This window comes from Urocampus carinirostris, chromosome 18 (assembly GCF_059441175.1).
Source record: "Urocampus carinirostris isolate Australia breed hairy pipefish chromosome 18, RoL_Ucar_1.0, whole genome shotgun sequence".
Classification (NCBI taxonomy): domain Eukaryota; kingdom Metazoa; phylum Chordata; class Actinopteri; order Syngnathiformes; family Syngnathidae; genus Urocampus; species Urocampus carinirostris.
In genome coordinates this window covers 5,994,848-6,015,255 of record NC_142366.1, presented here as the reverse complement: position 1 = coordinate 6,015,255, position 20,408 = coordinate 5,994,848, and the positions used below count along the sequence as shown (strand labels likewise).

Sequence of the window (20,408 nt, the reverse complement as noted above, 5' to 3'; positions counted from 1 at the left end):
GATTTCCTTTTTGCGTTTAATTTTTACAAAATTAAAACATACCGTCATTCATTGAAATTGTAATGACATACACACAGGATTTGTTGCATCAAACTTAGTCATTTTAAATATTTCTATTTACATTTTCTCTACTGGTGCTACAGACAATTGAGGGGGAAATAAAATGTAGATTCAACAGTTTGTAAGGGTCTCCGTTGAAAAACAACGTACCATTTCCCACCTAGACAACACACTCAATTTGCACCATCCAGAAAATTAAATTAACTAATTACCTGGTGGACTTATAAGTTGAGGATCATCCATGTCAAACTGCTGGTTGTTTATGTATGATATAAAGAGTTGCCAGGTCTCGCGGAAGGTCTGTAAGGAATCTTTGAGAGGATCTGATTTTCTCAAGTTTTTCATTTTTGCAATATATCCCTAATCCATCTGTTGTGTGTTGGAGGGGATGTATGCGTCCGTTTAAGGAGGATGAGTCTCCTCACAAGCAGGTTGGAAAAGTATAGTTTGTGTTAGTCAAGATTGGCGCAGTGGTGGCGGGTCTCCAAAAAGGGCAATTAGTGGGTCGGGTCTATTAAGAAACCGAGGACTTTACTTAATGTATGAAAAATTGAAAACCTAAAGTCGATAGGTTTGGGACAAGAGTAAAACACATGCAGGTAATCGGCTGGTGATCGTTTACATCTGGTGCAAGAGTCTGGCCTGTCCGGAATTCTATTTGCTAGTTTGCCGCTGGTAAGATGGCTTCTGCGTAGGATCTTTCAGTGGAGGAGTCGGTGTCTTGTGCAAATAGATGTAGTCGACAACATTAAGTATTTGGTCCCATTGCTTATCAGAAATTGTTATTTTGAGATGTTGGATTGAGGTTAAGAATAGAGGTGTAGGTATATCGAGATTAGGGAATTTTGTGTTGTGTCTCGTGGGAGTCAAACCTCTACTCAAACATCTTCTCAACTTGGTGTTCGATTAATTTCTATGAGAAAAGCCAAAAGTCGATCTTGACTTACAGCCATACTACCCTGAGAACGAACGCTCAATCGCGTCCAAACAGTCATTTTGAAAGCTCTTTATGTTTGTGTTACAAGTGTCTAATCACTTGTTTTGTTTGCATGACGATCTGGAAAAAGTACGAGAAGTACGAGGTCTGTTTGTGGCCATATGGATGCAATGATAATCCGCATAACAAGCGGCTAGCATGGCACTAGCACATGCGTGTAATCGCACACATGAAAACTGGTGAGTCACTTTGGAATTGAAAGAGCTGGTGTGAGTGTCAAAAACATTTGGCTTTTCTTGTCGTCTTGCGTGCGGGGGTGAGGGAGGGGGGAGGCTTGGGAAGGGAGGCTCCATCCTGCTCCGGAACACATCTGCAACACATCTGGACCGGCTCCTGTTTGACACCCGCCGGCTGTCAATCATCAGGGCTGTCCTACCTTGATTTATGAACAGGGTCCACCATTTTTCTTTTTTCTTTTTTCCAGACAAAGACTTGTCGGCGAGATCAACTTTTTAAGTCACCAATACCAATATTAATACCAAGCACTGATATGACTTTTTTATTTGATACATATAATTGGGGCCATTCTATGCCATTTATTAAATACGACTAGTAGTTGTAATTAGTACCCCTTACAAAAAAATCTAAATTGTGATTTCTTTTACCTAAAATGGAATTAAATGAATGGCAATATTAATCATGTTCGGAAAATGGCCACTAGAGCAGGGATGTCAAACTCAATTGCACAAGGGGCCAAAATTCAAAACACACTTAAGGTCGCGGGCCAACCAGGATAAACATTTATTGAACACACTTAAACTTAATGTTTTTGTAACATAAGTATGAATAAAAACAGACAAGAATATTAAATTTAAACCCTAAATCACGTATACAGTATTTATTATTTTGCTCTAAATAAAAATAGCTTGTTAAATTATACAACTTAGAACTTAACATAAACAACTTAACATTAAAATAACATTCAAATTCCTTTGCTCCTATGTCAATGTATCTATGAAAAAAAAACTTAAATATTCCAAAAGATTTTGCTCTCCTTAATATGTCTCCTGTCAAATGTAGAAATATGAAAATGCTACAAAACCTGGAAATATACATAAAACATGTATTTTTCAGAAATAACAATTCTAATCATTCCGTTTTCTTTGCTCTTATGACTCTGATTTGATCATTTGCTCTGATCGCAGCCGGACACTGTGTAGTTCTTTGCAGTATTGTGTTTTCAGCGCGTCGAAAAGGGTATAGTATATATATAGTATATAGCAGGGGTTGGGAACCTTTTTGACTCAAAGAGCCACAAAAGCAAAATATATTAATTTTATTTTGGGATAGAGCTACACCATATATCATGAGACAAATTTACTAAATTGCTAAACCCGCGCCCCAGACAAAAGCTTAGTCTTCAGCACATTTATTTTTGATGATTTGCTTAAAATTATAAAAAGAGAATAATGCCAGAGCCCATGTCCTAAAATCAACAAACATACCACTTTAAACTTGTCTTTTTCTTGCAATTACTCAAGATCGGTTAAACTCATTTTGACCCTGTTTTTCCTACATATTGGTTTCAAAACCAGATGCAAGCATTTATTTTGTAAAAACGTCACAACATTCTGAGAACAGGGAGCCTGATGTGCTTACTTTTGGCGCAGACGGAGTAGGGCGAGAGATGGGAGGGAGTGCTTGCACATTTTGCATAGCTCTACCCATCCCTCCCACTCACCCAATCAAATAACTTTAAGTTATCTTCCGGTGTTTTCGCGTATTTACAATTTTTTCTGTGGATTCATCAAAAAGTATCTGAACACTGAACACAGATTATATTGTGAACTTTTATATAAAGGATTCTTTAGCGTTGTACAGCCAAAACGAGTTTTATTTTGTGTGGATCCTTGACTGTAAATCGTAGTAAAAAGTGCCTCTTATATTCTGAAAAGTACTCCTTTTTAATTCGGTTTTGGTTTGGCTTTGCGTGTATCTGAACAGGATTAATGGTTCAAGTTTTGAACGAGATGGAGAACGGGCCATTAATAACAATAGTGTAAAATGGTCTTGCGGGCCGGATATGATCACACGGCGGGCCGGACGTGGCCCGCGTGTCGGGAGTTTGACACAAGTGCTCTAGAGGGTAACCTGCAACGGCATTATCTAGTCATATTGTTACTCTACCGACAGTGATACAAACACTTGGTATTGATACTCTAAATTTTAGCCATCCATTATCTTTTGCTCATCAGGGGTTGGAGGCAGCAGCCCCCTCCCCAGAATAATAATGTGTTGCTTAAATACCATGTAAATTATAACTATAACCTTATCCCCCTTGTTTTATAATCTAAACTTCTCTGTTCCTTTATCTTCTTGGCTCATACCTCACTGTTAATGTGTAAAACTGGAGTGTCATGCCCAATTTCGTTGTCACAATATGTTAACCCATTTTGTAACAATGACAATAAAGGTATATTCTATTCTATTCTATTCTTATTTTATTGGTAATCACTGGACCGCAAACTGAATGAAAACATGATGACGTAATAATTCAATTATATAATGTAACAATCAAATAATAATAATAATAATAATTTGTGTTTAGGTGAAACACAACGGCCTCGTGCAGGAGATGAAACACCCCACCGCCGGACGCATCACCGTGCCTGGTTGGTGCACATTCATTCATTCATTCACCCAAATTCTGTCTTTGTTTTTCATATATTGTGTTTGCAGCACTATAAAGTTAACTGGATTATTTGGCGCACACACCAAAATTTGTCTTTTTAATGATTTTTCACATACAAGTTGCAACCGGACTACAAGGAACATATAATTAAAACTATATGCAAGGGCTCGAGTTGCACTAAAACTAAATAAGCACCAGAGTTGTGTATTGATTGAAATATATCGCTGATCACAATTGCAAAAATTGGATGCAACGGAAATAAAACCTAGATCGCGGTTGGGAGCGTGCTGGATCCTATCCACTTGGCTACTAGGGATACAGACATCACAAAAAAGTGTCATTATCACGCTATTCTTATTCAAGGTATTTCATTGTTGATGTTATTATTGGGCCGGGCTAGAAGAATATTGTCAGACATTGAACCGGCAATAGGTCTCATCTCATTATCACACTATTTTTACTCACATAATCAAATACAAATGATAGAGAAATGAGTAAACAGAATGTGATTAAAATTTGGTATAAAACAATGTCTGAAACTCGTGACAAAAAGTTGCCGGACACCAGGGCAGCCAACTCTGAAAAGTTGCCTGCCCCATTTTTCAAATGCAATAAGAAGACTAATCGCAAAAAAAAAAAAAAAAAAAAAAAAAGGATAGATTATCAGAATATATAACAAAAAACAACACTTTAAAATTAAGTTTATTATAAATTTACTTCTACATTCATTGTATGTGTATGACATCGCTGTTTTCCATCTGCCATCAGTATGTACCTGTATTTACTCATCTTCATTCATGCAATGTTTGCGTTGTGTCGTCTGCTACAAGCCATGTGAACTCTTTTAACGATGCTTTTAATGTACGTTTACGTTTTGTAGCGTCATCAATTTTGTTAGCTTCTTTTGAATATTTTTTCTGAAGTTTTGGCTTGATTCCTGGTAAGGATATGTCAGAGTATGCAGTTTCTTCATGCGTGAGAAGATAAGCAGGACATTGTGGTTCAGCCTTTAAGCATATTTATTCCTCAACAGCAAGCAAACAAGAACACGGCACCATTCAATAGAACATGGCAATCAACAATTAGAAAAACGAAAAATGGTGCTTGCGTAATGACGTCACAAAATGGAAAATGTCTTACCGCAATACCTCGAGTAAGAGGGCCATTAAATTGACAAGTCTTAATTCCTAACCACTTCATTTTCTTGTGTTCTCTGTGCGTTTACTTTGGAAAGTAATATGCAAATGCACGACCTTATAACGCTCGGGAAAGTCCGGAAGCACAAAGTTATTCGATGCAGGCTTCTGATTGGCTGCCAAGTATGCAAATTACCAAACGAACCGAAATTCCGAAAACGAACGAAGATTTCAAAATCGGTATAAAAAGTTTTATTTGTAAAAAAAGAAAAAAAATATTTTTTTTTGTCAGGCAGAGACGCTTTGTAAGTTGTACGCCCGACGTAACAGATGCACGCGTCCGCGCAAACGTTATTTCAGACACTGGTATAAAATTGTGTTTCATATCTTCTAAACTAACCAAGCATTGTTAGCATCAAATTTTAATGAATTCGTTTGGCCATGTGTTCATATGTATTTTTCGGGACAACCAAATTTCATCCTAAAATGCCTTTTTCTTCATTTACTTAGAATCTCGTGCGCTTCATAAAGACTTAGTAAGTAGCCTGTGCCACAGACCGGTTTAATGTCTAACAATATTCTTGCGGCTCGGCACAATAATAACCCCAACAATTTATTACTGAGACTAAAAATAATGAGATGATTACATAAAATCCAATGCATTTCCATGTGTAATTTGTATCCCTGGTAGCCTAATGGATACGGTTCTCTCCGCGATTTGGGTTTGATCCTCATTGCATCCAATGTTAATCAATTGTAATTAGTGATATACTCCGACTAATCAATAAATGCACAAATACGGTACGTTTGGGGGCAACCCTGGCCCTTACTGCAAGTTTAATTCCATGCGCCTTAAAGTCCGGTGTGGCTTATATATGAAAATATATCACCAAAGGCAATTCTTGCGGTGTGCGTGTACCTTATAGTGAGGACAGTAGGGTACATGTTCGGACGGATGTATTTTGTCGCTCAGGTCCCGCCGTTCGTTACAGCAGCTTTTCCCACGGCAAGGCCACACCCCCTCCTGTGATTGGTCAGCACACGACGCAGGTGCTGCGGGACGTTTTGTCCTACAACGATGACATCATCAACGAGCTGCTGGGGGCGGGAGCCGTGGCGCAAAACCCAGTGTTCTGATTGGTTGTAGTGTTAAAAGTCAGCTCTCCATTCTTTTGATTAGAAAAGTATTAAAATACAGATACTAAATCTATACTTTTTATGATAAACATTTAAATAGCTAAATCTACCCTTAAGTAGTCACGACCTCTTCATATACTTTACTTTTTTCTACTTATAGTGATCATCAATATCGATACCATTACTGTCTTTGATACAATAAAATTTCCTCTACTTTGTTTATTCTTGTGTACCTTTATAGAGCATGTTGTAAATATGTCCTGTCAAAAGTTAAAGCCTTATTCCAGCTTTACGTTTTGAGTTAATTCTTGAGTTAAAGCTACTTAACAGATTTAACTGTTAAATTATTGCATGATTGACATTTTATTTCTTGAAGTAAAGCAGGTTTACACCTTTAACCTTTACATTAAGGCTGCTTTTAAGTGTTAACTCTTAAGGAGCAAGCAGCTTCAACATTACCTCTTTAATTAAAACAGTTTTACACCTTTAATGTGTCAGTTTAGGCTTTAGTTTAAGTTAAAAGCTTTAATTTTGTCTTTAAGCTTCTTTAAAGTGTTAACTCTTAATTTAAAGTAGCTTTTCAACTCTAATTATATAGTTAAAGGAGTTTCACATCTCCAGATTTGAATATTAACTTCTAATTTATTTTAACTCTTTAGTCTATAGCAATTTTACAACTACAAAATTTTAGTTAAAGCAGATTTAAAGCTTTTTGCATTTAAGAGCTTTAATGAGTTAATGTTTGAGTTAAAGCAATCTTAAAGCGTTAATACGTGATTTAATGAAGCTTTCCTGCTCAAACCTTTGCATTAAAGCAGCTTTAAAGTGCTAGGTTTGCATTGGAGATGCATTAGAGTGTTAACACTTATTTTAAAGCAACTTTTCAACCGTAACTCTGTAGTTTAAACCAGTTTTACAGCTTTATTTTGGAGTTAGAGCAGATTTAAAGCATTAATCTTTACATCAAAGCTGCTTTAGAATGGTAACTTTTGAGTTAAAGCAGTGCTACAGCTTTAATATTTAAGTCAACGCAGCTTTCTTTTTACACTTTAGAGTTAAAGTTGCATGAACTTAAGAGTTAATACATTAAATCTGCTTTGGAAAGGGCCGTGAGGGGTCATAATTTATTAACTTTTAAGTTAAAGCAGCTTTAAGTGTGCTTTAAAATCTTAACCCTTATGTTAACCTAGCTTTGAAGCTTTAACTCTATAAAGATTTAAAACATCAACCTATGCATTAAAGCTGCTTAAATGTGTTAAATCATAACTTAAAGCAGCTTCTAAGTGTGCTTTAAAGTCTTTACCCAATGTTAACATAGCTTTAAAGTTTTAACGCTCAAGTTAAAGCAGTTTTAAGTACTTCAAAATGCTCAACTCTAAGGTAAAAGCAGCTTTTAAGCTTTAACTTTTTAGTTAAAACGGTTTGAGCTTTAGCTTTTGACTCTTCAGCTTTAATGCTTCAACTTTTAAAAAGCGCTATAATATTTTGGACTTGATTTCTTTTTTTTTAAGTAAGAAAAATGAAGCAGTACTTTTCCCATTAACATTCTTTTTTCTAGTTGTCTGGCTTAGGTCCGTCGTGTGACAAACCTGGCCACCTTCAGGTTTATTAGGTTACGCCGTGACAAATCACCGCTGTCTAAAACGGAAAAAGTGAAGCGCTTCCTCTCAAAAACAACCAGTCAACTATAGATGCGCGCTAACGTTAACTGTCGTCCCGCTAGCCGTCACAACACCGGGAAGGCGCGAATCGGGTGAATGACACGAGTGACCGGATGGCTGACAGATGACCCGGTCGGATGTACGTAAGTCAGCAGCTCTTAAAGTGTCCCCGACTGTCTCACATCTGGAGGAACCGGAGGCTTTCCCGTTTTTCTTTTTTTTATTTTGGCATCCTGATGCCGATCGCAGACCTGCTGACATCAATGATACTTTTATTTTGAAGGCTTACAGCTGCAGCTGGAAAGCCACTCAGAGACTCACAAAAGTCGAATCCAAACGTTTAAAAAAATACAAATATGATTTGAAGCATTTGACACCACGGCCCAGATTGGCCCCTGGGGGCCTTTACAGGCCAGCTGTTGTCACTTCTTGAGTACTCGTTTGAAAAAAAAAGTACTAACAAATAATCGTATTCGTTATTGCATAATTTTCAATTATTTGTTTGGAAATATCTGCTGCTGAACTTCAATAATTACAAAAAATATATATTTATCAAAATGTTATGTACTAGCTTCTTATCAAATATCCTCGATAATAGACCAATACCAGTATCAATATTCGACTAAATGAATAATTTGTTGATTCCGCAAGGAATCCGATTAAAAATCACGTTGTAGCAGCCCTTGGATCCCCAAATAGAGTCTCGACTCCATAGCACTGTGAAAACTGTGTCAGGGTATACAAACTTAAAACCAAGTCAGCTCTGGGTCTTCACAGTACAAACACTACCCCGCATCAATATCCAAACAAGCGTTCATTCATCCAAACTCACAATGCTACAAAGATAAAATATTTCAATTAGACAAATAAGTAAACAAACATACGTTACTGCCAAGGATGCTTAAATAGTTTTTCTGCAACAGTCCTTGTCGTGCATATGAAAAAATTTAAACTGGAGTCCACCTTTACCTGTCTCCCTCTTTAATAGCTATGGTGTCACGCAAGGACAAAATTCATTCAACACCCATGCCCATCCAAGTCCATAAACTCAACTTCTCTGTCTTTTGTTTAAGCATTATTTAATCATTTGAATTTTGATTTTTCTTAAGAAATAAGACAACTTTAAATAGTTTTACTCAAACAAAACAAAAGAACGACTGTAGTCCTTTACATACGTTAATATAATTTCACTCAATCTATTCCAAAACAAAGTATGTTAATTTAAACATGAGTAAAATGATAATATAGCATAATTAATCACTTGTCTAGGCTTTGTAAAAATCAGCACTTCTAAAATCTTCACTTGATTATTTTAGAGGAAAAATAAAGTGAGCAAATTTCCAATGTCAACAACATGTCTTATTTTTCATTTATGTTTTGTTTTTTTAAAATATTTTTTGAATTAATTTTTTTTACTAGTCTTTAAGAATAAGAAAATATTCATTGGTAAGAGGGTAAAATCTATCCAAACAATTAATTTTTAAAAATGTATCTACATTTGAGCAGTAACTGAAATTTTGAAAAATGTCTCCTAATAAATTGCATATTATTTTAACCAACCATATTTCATAATTAACTATGTTAATTATCTGCCATAAACATCTAAACTATCCTCTTGATGAATCTACTTTTGAGCAGGTCCTGAAACTCGTGTTAACATCCCATAAAAATAATTGCAGATCTTTTAGATCAACCTGTATTTATTAATTAACTTGTTTACGTCGTAGTTTTATCCAAACGATTAATAAATTGTCTGTCGATGAATTAATTAACTGTCATAGTGTTTTATGAATGCAAATTTACCCTCAAAAACAACTACAGATCAATTTAAGCAACCGCGATAACTCATTAAATCATTTACGGCCATACATGTCTTAATTCTATCCAATAGCCTCTCAATCTATTTATTAATCTACTCTTTAGTAGTCTCTGAAACTGTAGTGATTATTTATGAATCTATATTGAAAATGTCCCCTCAAAAACATCAACGAAGATCAATTCAGCCAAGTTTCTTGGTTAACTCATTTACGGACAGTTGTGCCTAATCTTTTTTTAAAACAGATGAGAACGTCTTCCTCATTGGCGCTAAGAGGGATGATGTTTTGTGCACGTCTGCAGGAACCCGATTTTCATGGTAACCGATATCATGTGATCAGGTCACTGGAAACATTGGTGTGCTGCAAAGTACTTGCATACGTTCAGTGTTCTTGAAACAAAATCTTATTTTGCATGCAAAGTTCCCTTGTGTTTATGGAAAGTTTAGATATTGGAGGTACCACAAATGCAAAAAAAGCACCTAAATTAAAGTTCTGCTCAAATGCACCCTTCCCCAAAATGCCATTTTTTCCTCAAGTTTTCTTGGAAACAATTATTTTCAAGAAATTCAGCAACATTCAACTGTTGTTTACTAAACAACGGTAAAAGCTAGATGGCATACTTTTTCTAATAAAAGACAAGGGTTGATGCTTTCTTTTGATATGTCCTATGTCTATGTAGCTAAAGATCTATGTTTTCTGTAGGCCTACAAAAATGAGTCAAAATGGCATACATTGGCTCTTCCATTTGAGAGAATCAGCCATTGAATGAGTTAAGTGATCGGTGACCTCTTGAACAGTCATTGAAACTGTCGTGGTTTTATATAAATAGATGCAGTGCAAATGTCCCTTTAAAGAAACGCAGACCATATTACCCAACCACAATTGATAATTAACTTATTGGCTGCCATACACGTCTAAATTCCATCCGACTGTCTGCTTTTGCAGGCTTCGGCCACATGGCCGGGACTCCCTCTTATGACGTCCGTCAGGATATTCTTTGGAAAAGACTTCTTGGAGTTGGAGACAGAGAAGGGGGAAGGGTGGAGAGAAAGGGGGTGTCCTGTGCGCCACTGCGGCAGCTGCGTTTTACATTATATCGCGATCACACACCTGCTGGGTACAGTCTGGACAGGATGTGTACTCCAGTTACCGTAGCAACCGGTTCTCCTCGCAGGAAACGAGGTGGATCCAGCACAGCTCTTTGAGGCGCAACTCGGATTCGCTCCGGAACTTGCTCCCGAGTTTGCTAAAGTTGAGATGTGATGAATGTGTTGTTCGACCCACGTTGAGACCCATGGCTATCTATCCATCCATCCATCTATCAATCTAACATTGCTTTTTTCCGTGTTTCCTTCAGTCCTATCTTATTTCACTGTTCCTTCCTTCTTTTCTCCCTTCTATCCCTTTCTCTTCCTTCCTCCCTTCATATCTTCCTTTTATACTTCCTCCGGTGCTCACTTCTTCTTCCGTTGTTCCCCCTTCTTGCTTTCCTACTTTTTCCTCTTACCTTCCGCCTTTGCTACTTTCCCTCCACTCTTCCTATCTTTCTTTGATCCTACCTCCCTTGCTCCCTCACTCCCTCTGTTCTTCCATCTTTCCCTCGTTTTTAGTTCCTTCTTGCTTCCCTTTATGTCTTCTTGCCTGCCTGCTTTTCTTCCTCTTTTTTACCTTTCTTCTTCCTTCTTATATTCTTTCATTTCTTACTCTCTTCCTATTTTCCCTCCTGCTCTAGATCCCTTACTCTCTCTTCCTTCCTTTCTTCCTGCTTGCCTTTAAGCCTTCCTTGCTCCTTGCTTGCTTTCCTTCTTCCCTTCTTTTCTCCCTGCCTTCATTTCTTGATTCTTCCTATCTTTTTGCGCCCTCCCTCCTCTTCTGTCCCTTCTCTGTACTGCTTCCCATCTTGCCTTCTTTCATCCCTTCCTTCCACCTTTCCACCCTTCCATTCGTCCACCTTTCCAACCTTCCTTTCTTTCTTCCTTTGTTCCTTCCTTCTTTTGTTTCTTCCTTCCTTCATTCCACTCCTCCCATCCTTGCTTCCTTCTTTCCTACTTTCTTTTTTCATTCTATTTGTCCTTTCTTTCTATCTTTCTTTCTTTTTTCCCTCCTTTCTCTCCTTATTTCTTTCTTCCCTTCTTTCTTTTTTCATTATTTCCTCCTTTATTTCTTTCTTTCTTCCCTCATTTCTTTCCTTCCTTTTTTTCTCCCTTTCACTCATCCTCTCTTCCTCTCATCCTGCATTCCCTTCTCTTCCTTACTTTCCTTATTCAGAGTTACTAGTGTCTTCACATAGCACATCCAAATTATATCTTAGGACCCAACTTGTGTTCCTTATGACTTTTTCTGTGCAGGGAGGATTCCCGGGAAACAGTCTTCTTTGAAGGTGAGCTACTTTTTTTTTCTTTTAAATTTTAATAACTAGGACCCCACCCTTGCTTCAGTTTAGCCTCCCTTACCACATTATTTTGGCTCCTCAAGTCATGTGTCCCCCTCCTTTTTTTTTGTTCTCGCCCCACTTAAAACCTTAGCAAGCGTGGGATTCGCCCCTGAAACCTTGGAAGCCTGAGGCAGACATGTTCAGCCATCAGTCCCATCCCATAGTCTGCATCAGACAGCTGGTCTTGTGTTTACAATGTGTGCGAGCGAGCCGTCATAATACAGCTGCTCGCGCTCAGCATCGCTGAGTGAATCATCATCTTTGTTTACGTCCACATTAGAAAGCACGTGACGCTTTTCGCTCTCATCCTCCAAATACATACAGGAATTCGCAAAATTTCCAAACAGATTTTTTTCTGCTTGGTTCTTTAAAGGTGGGGTGCATAGTTTGAGATGTCCTTAAAAATTTATTTTATCTATTGTGTTAACAATGCTCAGCTGAGTTTAAAGAGCCTTTATATATATATATATATATATTTTATTTTTTTATTTTATTTTATTTTTTTTCCCCGTGTCTATCTGTCTTTACCTTACTTTATCATTGGTGTTTTGCCACAAAGTGCATTTGGCTGGACAAAAAGAGGGGGGGGTGCACAGTGATTTCACGTGCGTGCTGGTTGTTTTCATTTATTTGAGGATGAAAACAGAAAAGGACTGTTTCAAATACAGTCCAAATGCCACCTCAAACCCTCAAAATGATGAAAAAAGAAAAGTTTTTTTGAGTGCGTCTTAGGAAGATACAAAAGTATAACCCTCTTGTTGTACCACCACTGTATTGCTAAAAGCTCTAATTAATTCAATACAATAAAATAAAGGATAGGCAGCACGGCGGCGCAGTGGTTAGCGCGTGCGCGGCACAGTTCTAAGGTCTTGGGAACTTCCTGTGTGGGTTCAAATCCAGCTACCAGACTTCCTGTGCGGAGTTTGTATGTTCTCCCCGTGCTTGCGTGGGTTTTCTCCGGGCACTCCGGTTTCCTCCCACATTCCAAAAACATGCATTTCAGGTGGATTGGCCGGTCCGAATTATCCCTAGGTGTGAATGAGCAAGCGAGTTGTCTGTCCCTGTGTGCCCTGCGATTGGCTGGCAACCAGTTCAGGGTGTCCCCTGCCCACTGCCCGATGATTGCTGGGATGGGCTCCAGCACCCCCGGGACCCTACTGAGGAGAAGAGGTGCAGCTAATGAGATGAGAAAATAAAGAATGATAAATTCCCCAAAAAAGGGGACGCATAATTATGATTTTTTTTTTTTATTGTTTGTTAATTTTTTTCACATATAGCTTGTATTTTGATCATTGTACTTAAGTGCATTTTAAACAAAATTAAATTAAAAAAAAATAACAAAAAAACACAACAAATAATAAAAATTTAAAAAAATAATTTAAAGGAAAACAAAATGTACATTTTGTGTATTTCTTATTGTCACTGGTTGTCTAGGGCTTAGGTTTCAGCGCTTTCACCGCGCCACAACCTGGGTTCAATTCCTGTTGCATTGAATATCTTTGCAACGATGGTCAGTGATATTTAACGACTGATCGTTTCACAAATAACTTTGTGTATAATGCGCACCCAAACACAAAATACACAAATACAGTACACAAATAAGCAAGTAAACAGAATTGAATGAAACGCCCCACCCCAAAAATTTTATCAATTCAGGAAACATCCCGAAGAACTCCTGAAATTGTTGTGAAGTTGGCTCTAGTGTCGCGGCGTGTTTTCCTGCCCTCGCTTCCGATGTCTTTCCCCGATTCCCGAGTCAGGCGCGGGTCAGCCAAAGTCTCTCAAGCCCGGGGAAACTCTGCTCCTCTTTTTCACGCAATCGAATCCATCGATGGCTAAACGCCTATTTTCTCATGTCGATTTTTAGGGGGAAAAAACTGACACAAGTTTACTTTTGCCTCAGTTGTTTTCCAGTGGTACCTATTCATATGAGCTTCATTTGTTCGAGGGTCGTGGTCTTAGCTCGAATTGCTCTTGTAACGAAACCATTTTCACAGTATGAAAAGTTAAAAACAAATTGACCTGTACCTTTGAAAAGAACCAAAGTGAACCCAAAATGCCAATAAAACACATCACATCGTCCTGATCACTAAAAACATATTCAATGGTAAATTAATCTATGTAATCTAAATCTATTTTATTTAAATTTAATCCATCCATATCTATGTATCTCTCTCTCTCTTTCTCTCTCGCTCTCCAAATCATATAAATTCAAAATCTAAACTATTTTATAAATTCCTAATTTGTGTGTTTGTAGGTGATATATCGTCTTTGAAACTGTTAAACCAATTTTCATGAAAATTAATCTAGTTGTGTTTTAGGCCTATGTGAGTGTCTTTAGCTAGGTACACACAAAATCCATCTTTTTATAAGTGGTTTGCGTTTGTGAGGTTACTAACGCCCCCTGGCAGCTAACTTGGGTACTGTAGCTCCCGACCACTCCAAGCAGCCAAATCCTGGCTTTGTAAGGAAGAGTGACAGAGATTGCATACCTATCAACTTATACGTGTTCACCGTATTTTATACATTTTTGATTATTTCAAGTTGTGTACACTGTATTAAAATTTTAGACTGTGGAAAGAAATGTAAAAACACCGATCTTGTCTTGCATATTTCTGCTCTAATCTGGATCATCTCAGTCACCGGTAGCAGACGATTACGTCATCATAGATTGCTGATACTGTTGTGGTATTCTACATAGTCTGGAGCCACGTTGTGTTTGTAAGGTCTATTATCGCTTCAAAGGTTAGATTTACAATCATAAATAAGGGGAGCAATTGGCAGAGGTTGACAGGTATGAGATTGAGAGACCTTTGATCATACGTAAGCACTTACTGTACACTTAAAATTGTAGTTACTTTAACTTTAAATTACCTTAAATGCAACAAAGATGTTTTTTACATAAAGTAGGTTGCATGTGCAAACTGGATGAGTTGATGCTGGCGGTAAGCAGTCACAAGCGGTGAGCAATCTCTAGTTTTAACATCTGGGGACTGCAGGTGAACCGTTTTTTTTTTTTTCATATCGCAAGCAAGAATATTGTTGTGTATACCAAAATTTTCGTGTCTGGAGGTGCTCGTTGGTACAGATCATAGCCTGAAGATTAGCAGGTTTGAAAATTCTGTGTAACAGAAATAACTAAAACCAGAAAAATGGGAAAATGAGGGTGCTAAAGCAAAGAAACTAGTCAATACAAGGTAACAAAAAGTAGGTATATTGAATAACAACAATAAGATAATATTACTTAGACAAAATTCCCAAAACCAGGCCAGGGACTAGTGGAGGTTTGTCAAACATCCATCCATCATCTGCACCACTTATCCTCAGTAGGGTCACCGGGGTCCTTGAGCCCAACCCAGCTATCTTCAGGCAGTGGGCAGGGGACACCCTCAACTGGTTGCCAGCCAGTCACAGAGCACACAGAGACATACAACCAATCATATGCTCACCAACCATGACTTCATAATTGTTCTGCGAAGGAGGTACAGTAACCACCAGCCACCGTGCTGCCCCTATGCCAAACAAGAGAAACATCTAGGAAGGTAACCAGCTAAACGGCCTAACTTCTCTCCAGTAGAGGTCCCTAACTAACAATACCGCTCTAACCAATAAAATACAAGGGTGGCATACTGTCACGTGACGCGGTGGGGTCGAAGGGGTGATCGGACCAGAACGGAGGCAGGAGGCAGGAAGGGAGAACTCAATTGCGTAACGATCCAAAAGTTTTATTTAACAAAATAAAAGTTGTCCAAAACTCTGGGACATGACAAAACAAACAGTTGATTCTTCCAACTCAACTAAACTGGACAAGGCATAACAGAACGGACAATGTTTTAAACTAAAACAGGACAAGGCATAACAGACCGGGAGTGTGTATATGTATAATGAGCCAGCCCCCGCAAAGCCCAGAATCCAGCCTTAAATAGCAGACACAATTAGTTGAACTGCTTCAGCTGTTGCCCAGAGGGCGGGGCAGACTGGTCACCAAGGCGACCATGACAGAGCCCCCCCTTTAAGGGACAGCTCCCGAGGTCCCAAAAAGAAAGAATTACTACCTCGCACCCCGGAATGGTTCGACGCTCACGATTGGGGCAACCCCGCTCCCTCCTCCGAACACGCAGGAACGGGAAGAGGCAGGCGCCATCTGCGTCAGGCGGATCGGAATCGGCGCTCGGCAGGGGGGGGGTCCGGCGGGCAAACTGGACAGGGGATAACAGACAGGCAGAACCGACGAGAACAGGACAGATAAGCAGGACAGGCCGATTCAGAAGAGTCGCACTCAGGACAGGCCGATTCAGAAGAGTCCGCACTCAGGACAGACCGATTCAGAAGAGTCGCACTCGGGACAGACCGATTCAGAAGAGTCGCACTCAGGACAGACCGATTCAGAAGAGTCGCACTCAGGACAGACCGATTCAGAAGAGTCGCACTCAGGACAGACCGATTCAGAAGTGGCGATTCAGACAGGACAGGCGGAATCAGAACAGGCAAGGCAGGGCAGGCGGAATCAGAACAGACAAGACATGAGAGAGTCAAAATCAGAACCGGCAAAACATGAGAGACAAAATCAGAACCGGCAAAACATGAGAGTCAAAATTGGCAAAAACAGGCGAGAGTCAAAATCAGAACCGGCAAAACAGGAGCAGCGGAGTCGGGCTGGCAGGCAGCGGAGTCGGACTGGCAGGCAGCGGAGTCGGACTGGCAGGCAGCGGAGTCGGACTGGCAGGCAGCGGAGTCGGACTGGCAGGCAGGGGAGACTGAATAGCAGGCAATCGGCACGGGAGTCGGGCAGGCAGGCATGAGAGTCGAACAGGCAGGCGTCAATTCCTCCCGGGACCCCATTCGAGGCACAGCAATGGCCACGACGGGCGGGGCCGTGGTTCGAACGGGCAGGGAGTCGAAGTCGGACTCAGTAGGCGCTTGCCAAGCTGCGTTCTCCAGGTCTCCCCAAATCGCGCTGGGATCGTTCGCTGAGTTCTTGTCGTGGCTGGCTCATTCTGTCACGGAACGAGGTGGAATGGAAAGGGGTGATCGGACCAGAACGGAGGCAGGAGGCAGGAAGGGAGAACTCAATTGCGTAACGATCCAAAAGTTTTATTTAACAAAATAAAAGTTGTCCAAAACTCTGGGACATGACAAAACAAACAGTTGATTCTTCCAACTCAACTAAACTGGACAAGGCATAACAGACCGGGAGTGTGTATATGTATAATGAGCCAGCCCCCGCAAAGCCCGGAATCCAGCCTTAAATAGCAGACACAATTAGTTGAACTGGGCGGGGCAGACTGGTCACCAAGGCGACCATGACAGCATACCACATCTGAAATAAATAAATAAATCGTTCACACACACACACACACACACACACACACACATATATATATATATATATATATATATATATATATATATATATATATATATATTTCACCAGGTACTTCTTTACTTTTACTTGAGAAATTATTTGGATGACTACATTTTCCTTCTACTTGAGTCATATTATTCAGAAGTAACAGTTCTTTTGCTCAATCCACCTCTGATGAAGAGGTACCAGTGTATTTTGTTTTTGTCTCAAAGAGCCACACCACCAATCCATTCTTTAGGGATTGACTCCGGCTCATCCCGTCGTAAGGACGAACACGAGAAAAGTGTAAACAAGTCGCTTCAATCTGTTTAACTCTTGCGCATCATCTCCGTCGTGACTCACGGCATGAATCACTCTCGGGCAGCGTCAGACGGGTCGCCACCCTCATCTTATCGGCGAGACGTCCTGGCAAAGTCTTGTCTAGACGCTCCATCTGACCCGCAGATGGATGCTGACCAGTTTTTCAGAAAAAGAAAACGTCTAAAGAGAAAGTTTAGCAGGCTAAACGGGGACACCGGGGGCCGTCGGAGGTCCTGTGTGTTTGTGTGTGTGTGCGCGCCCGCGTTGACGTATCCCTGTCATTTCCTTCTCCATTAAGCACTAATCCTATGTTGAGCAAGCTGAGGAAAGTGAGCAGAACAGGAAATTAAAAAAGACCACGCGGATTGAGTGAGTTGATTGACACCCCAGTTTGCTAACGTTGCCGTAGCGACACCAGATACACAAAGCGGTGATGGATTTTTCAGAACATTTTTTTCACGAGTTGATGAGCGGAATGACACATTACACCATTATATCGGATGAAGAAGGTGCTGTATCTGAGATCAAGTGGCTTTACCGCGATACCCCTGTGAGTTCAGAACTCTTCTAGAGTCACAGTTGAGCAGTAACAATTGAGCCATTAATCAACAAGTAATAAATTGATGAATTAATTACATATTTTTCTGTGATTAAAAAGTTGTTTTGTCGTAGTGACACAAGATACACAAACCAGCAATGGATCTTTTTTGCCATTTTTTCCACTGGTTGTTATCCGTACAAGTTAGGAACTCTTCAATAATCATACATGAGCAGAAACTTCTGATGTTATCATAAACTTGTCTTTTTAATATATATACAATTTATTAAACTCTTTGCTGCCTGAATAACAAGTACTGATACCATGAAACATTACTCCCCCCCACCCCCAAAACAAATGTATCAAACGTAGTTTTAAATAGGACAGTGTGAAATACTTAGTGCCTCCTAGTGGTACAAAAACTTTCTCTAAAAGAATTACATGATTTGAAAAATACATGAACCATCATAACAATACTATTTTTTATGAAAAATCATAGGTTTCTTTTACATAGTGGAATCCCTCCCTCAAAGTCGCCATGTTTGTCTGTGCTCATTTGGCACTAGTTTTCATTCATATTAGACAATACAGTGCCATCCTGTGTTTAAATATTACACACTGTGGCTTTAAAAAAAAAAAGAAAAAGAGAACATTTGACATTTTTTTGTTGCAAAGGGCCCCTTTATGTAAGCGTGCTTCAAAATGTAGAGTGCCCCGTCGTCGTCCTTGCATGCTCCAAGAAAAAAGGCTTAGTGTGAAAAGGTCTGACCCCATCTGTCAACGTCACAAACCGCCTTGAGACTTACAACCTCCAAATACTGATTTTACTCTTTTTAATTTGTCATTATTCATATCCTTTTTCCTTTTTCTCATAACTCTTCATTCTGTTTTTCCTCCATCGGACATAATCATACTCAGACTTTTGTAGTTTGAAACTTTAATGTGAAGCAGAAAAGTCCAATAAATTAGATCAGAAAATGTTACAAGCACATTTGTACATCAAAGCCATCATTTTTTTCCATATTTACAGAATAAAAAATAGGCATTTTATTCTTCGTCATCCTTGTTCAGTGTCAACAAATACAGACATCCCCTCCTGGATATTTTTTTTTTTTTCGCGTGTTTCCCTTGTCTCGCCCAAAAGTAAAACAAACAAAAAAGGAGCTTTTGGTCGAAACGTTTTTTTGCCTTTTTGCCCCAAAACAACGTGGAGGAGCAAAGCATTATGGGATACAAAGACAATCAAGATCAGTCAGTCTTTTAGGGACAAAAAATGTACAATAAGGAAACTTAAGCTCACTTTCCAGCACAAAAACAGTCATACACACCAGGGTACGTACAGGTGCTTGAAATCTTTGAAAATACTTGGATTTTATTGTTGTGTTTACAAGGTTTGAAAAAGTGCTTTATTTTAGGTGAAGCGCTTGTCAATGCGAGAGGATTTCTTCTTCCAATGGGGATAATAATAGAAGCACTACGCTAGGGTTAGATGCTTAGATTTGGGCTTCAAATATGGGTTTAAATTTCATTTTATAATTTCAAAATAGGATTAGGGCTAGGGTTAGAAAATAAGGTTCAGGCTCCTTATTATGGTATTAAACTGAATTTAGGGCTGGGGCTATGGTTACAGCTAGAGTTAGGTCTATGTGTAGGGTTAGGAACTAGGGTTTGAGCTCCATATTAGGGTTCTAACTGGAATGTAGGATTCCAAAATAGGTTTAGAGCTAGGTCCACTGTTTGAAACAGGATTAGGGTTAGGAGTAGGGTAGGATCTAGGGTTTGGGCTGCAAGTTAGGGTTTTAAACCGATATTAGGGTTCCAAAATAAGGTTAGTGCTAGAGTTAGGGTTTCAAACTAAAATCTAGGCACCTGTTCTTTTGATCAGCGCTAGAATACTTCTTTTATTGATACTGGAATAATTGAAAAATTAGCTTTGAAAGTCTTAAAAAGTGCTTGAATTTGGCCACGGGAAAGGTGTACGAACCCTGACACACACACGAACGAGCCTCTTTGGTGTCCGTAAAAAACTAAAAAGTGAAAATACGTGAAGGTCATATCACTTTGCGCGGGTAGCAGGTGGTTAGCTTGTTTCTATGCTAATGGCGTCTGCAGACAAGTTGTCGATGTGTTTGAAGGCGGGGCTCTGGAGTTTCTAGTGCAAAAAACATTTCTCAAACAGCAACACGCAACATTATTCTCATTATTACTATTATTTTTCAAATGAACAATATTATATTTTGTGACGGTAAACATCAGGACGCAGTAACCAAGGTAACGTAAAAGTGTTTGGTTCCAGCAGCCTTCATTCAAGTAATTGCAACACATACACAC

At 39.2% G+C, this 20,408-nt stretch overlaps 1 protein-coding gene across 4 annotated transcripts in view; it reads left to right on the top strand.

Moving 5' to 3' along the window:
- sugct (succinyl-CoA:glutarate-CoA transferase) overlaps positions 1 to 20,408 on the top strand; it is a 126,281-nt gene that overhangs the window by 52,215 nt on the left and 53,658 nt on the right. For 3 of the 4 annotated variants that reach the window (XR_015847489.1, XR_015847491.1, XR_015847490.1), the window contains exons 13-14: positions 3,606 to 3,669; positions 11,789 to 11,820. Coding sequence is in view for 1 of the 4 variants with exons in the window: in XM_088321837.1 (XP_088177963.1) it covers positions 3,606 to 3,669; positions 5,799 to 5,962 (228 nt within the window). In the remaining 3 variants the exon portion in view is untranslated. Of the gene's footprint in view, positions 1 to 3,605; positions 3,670 to 5,798; positions 6,164 to 11,788; positions 11,821 to 20,408 lie in introns of those variants that run through there. The other variant, XM_088321837.1, reaches the window with a different exon arrangement.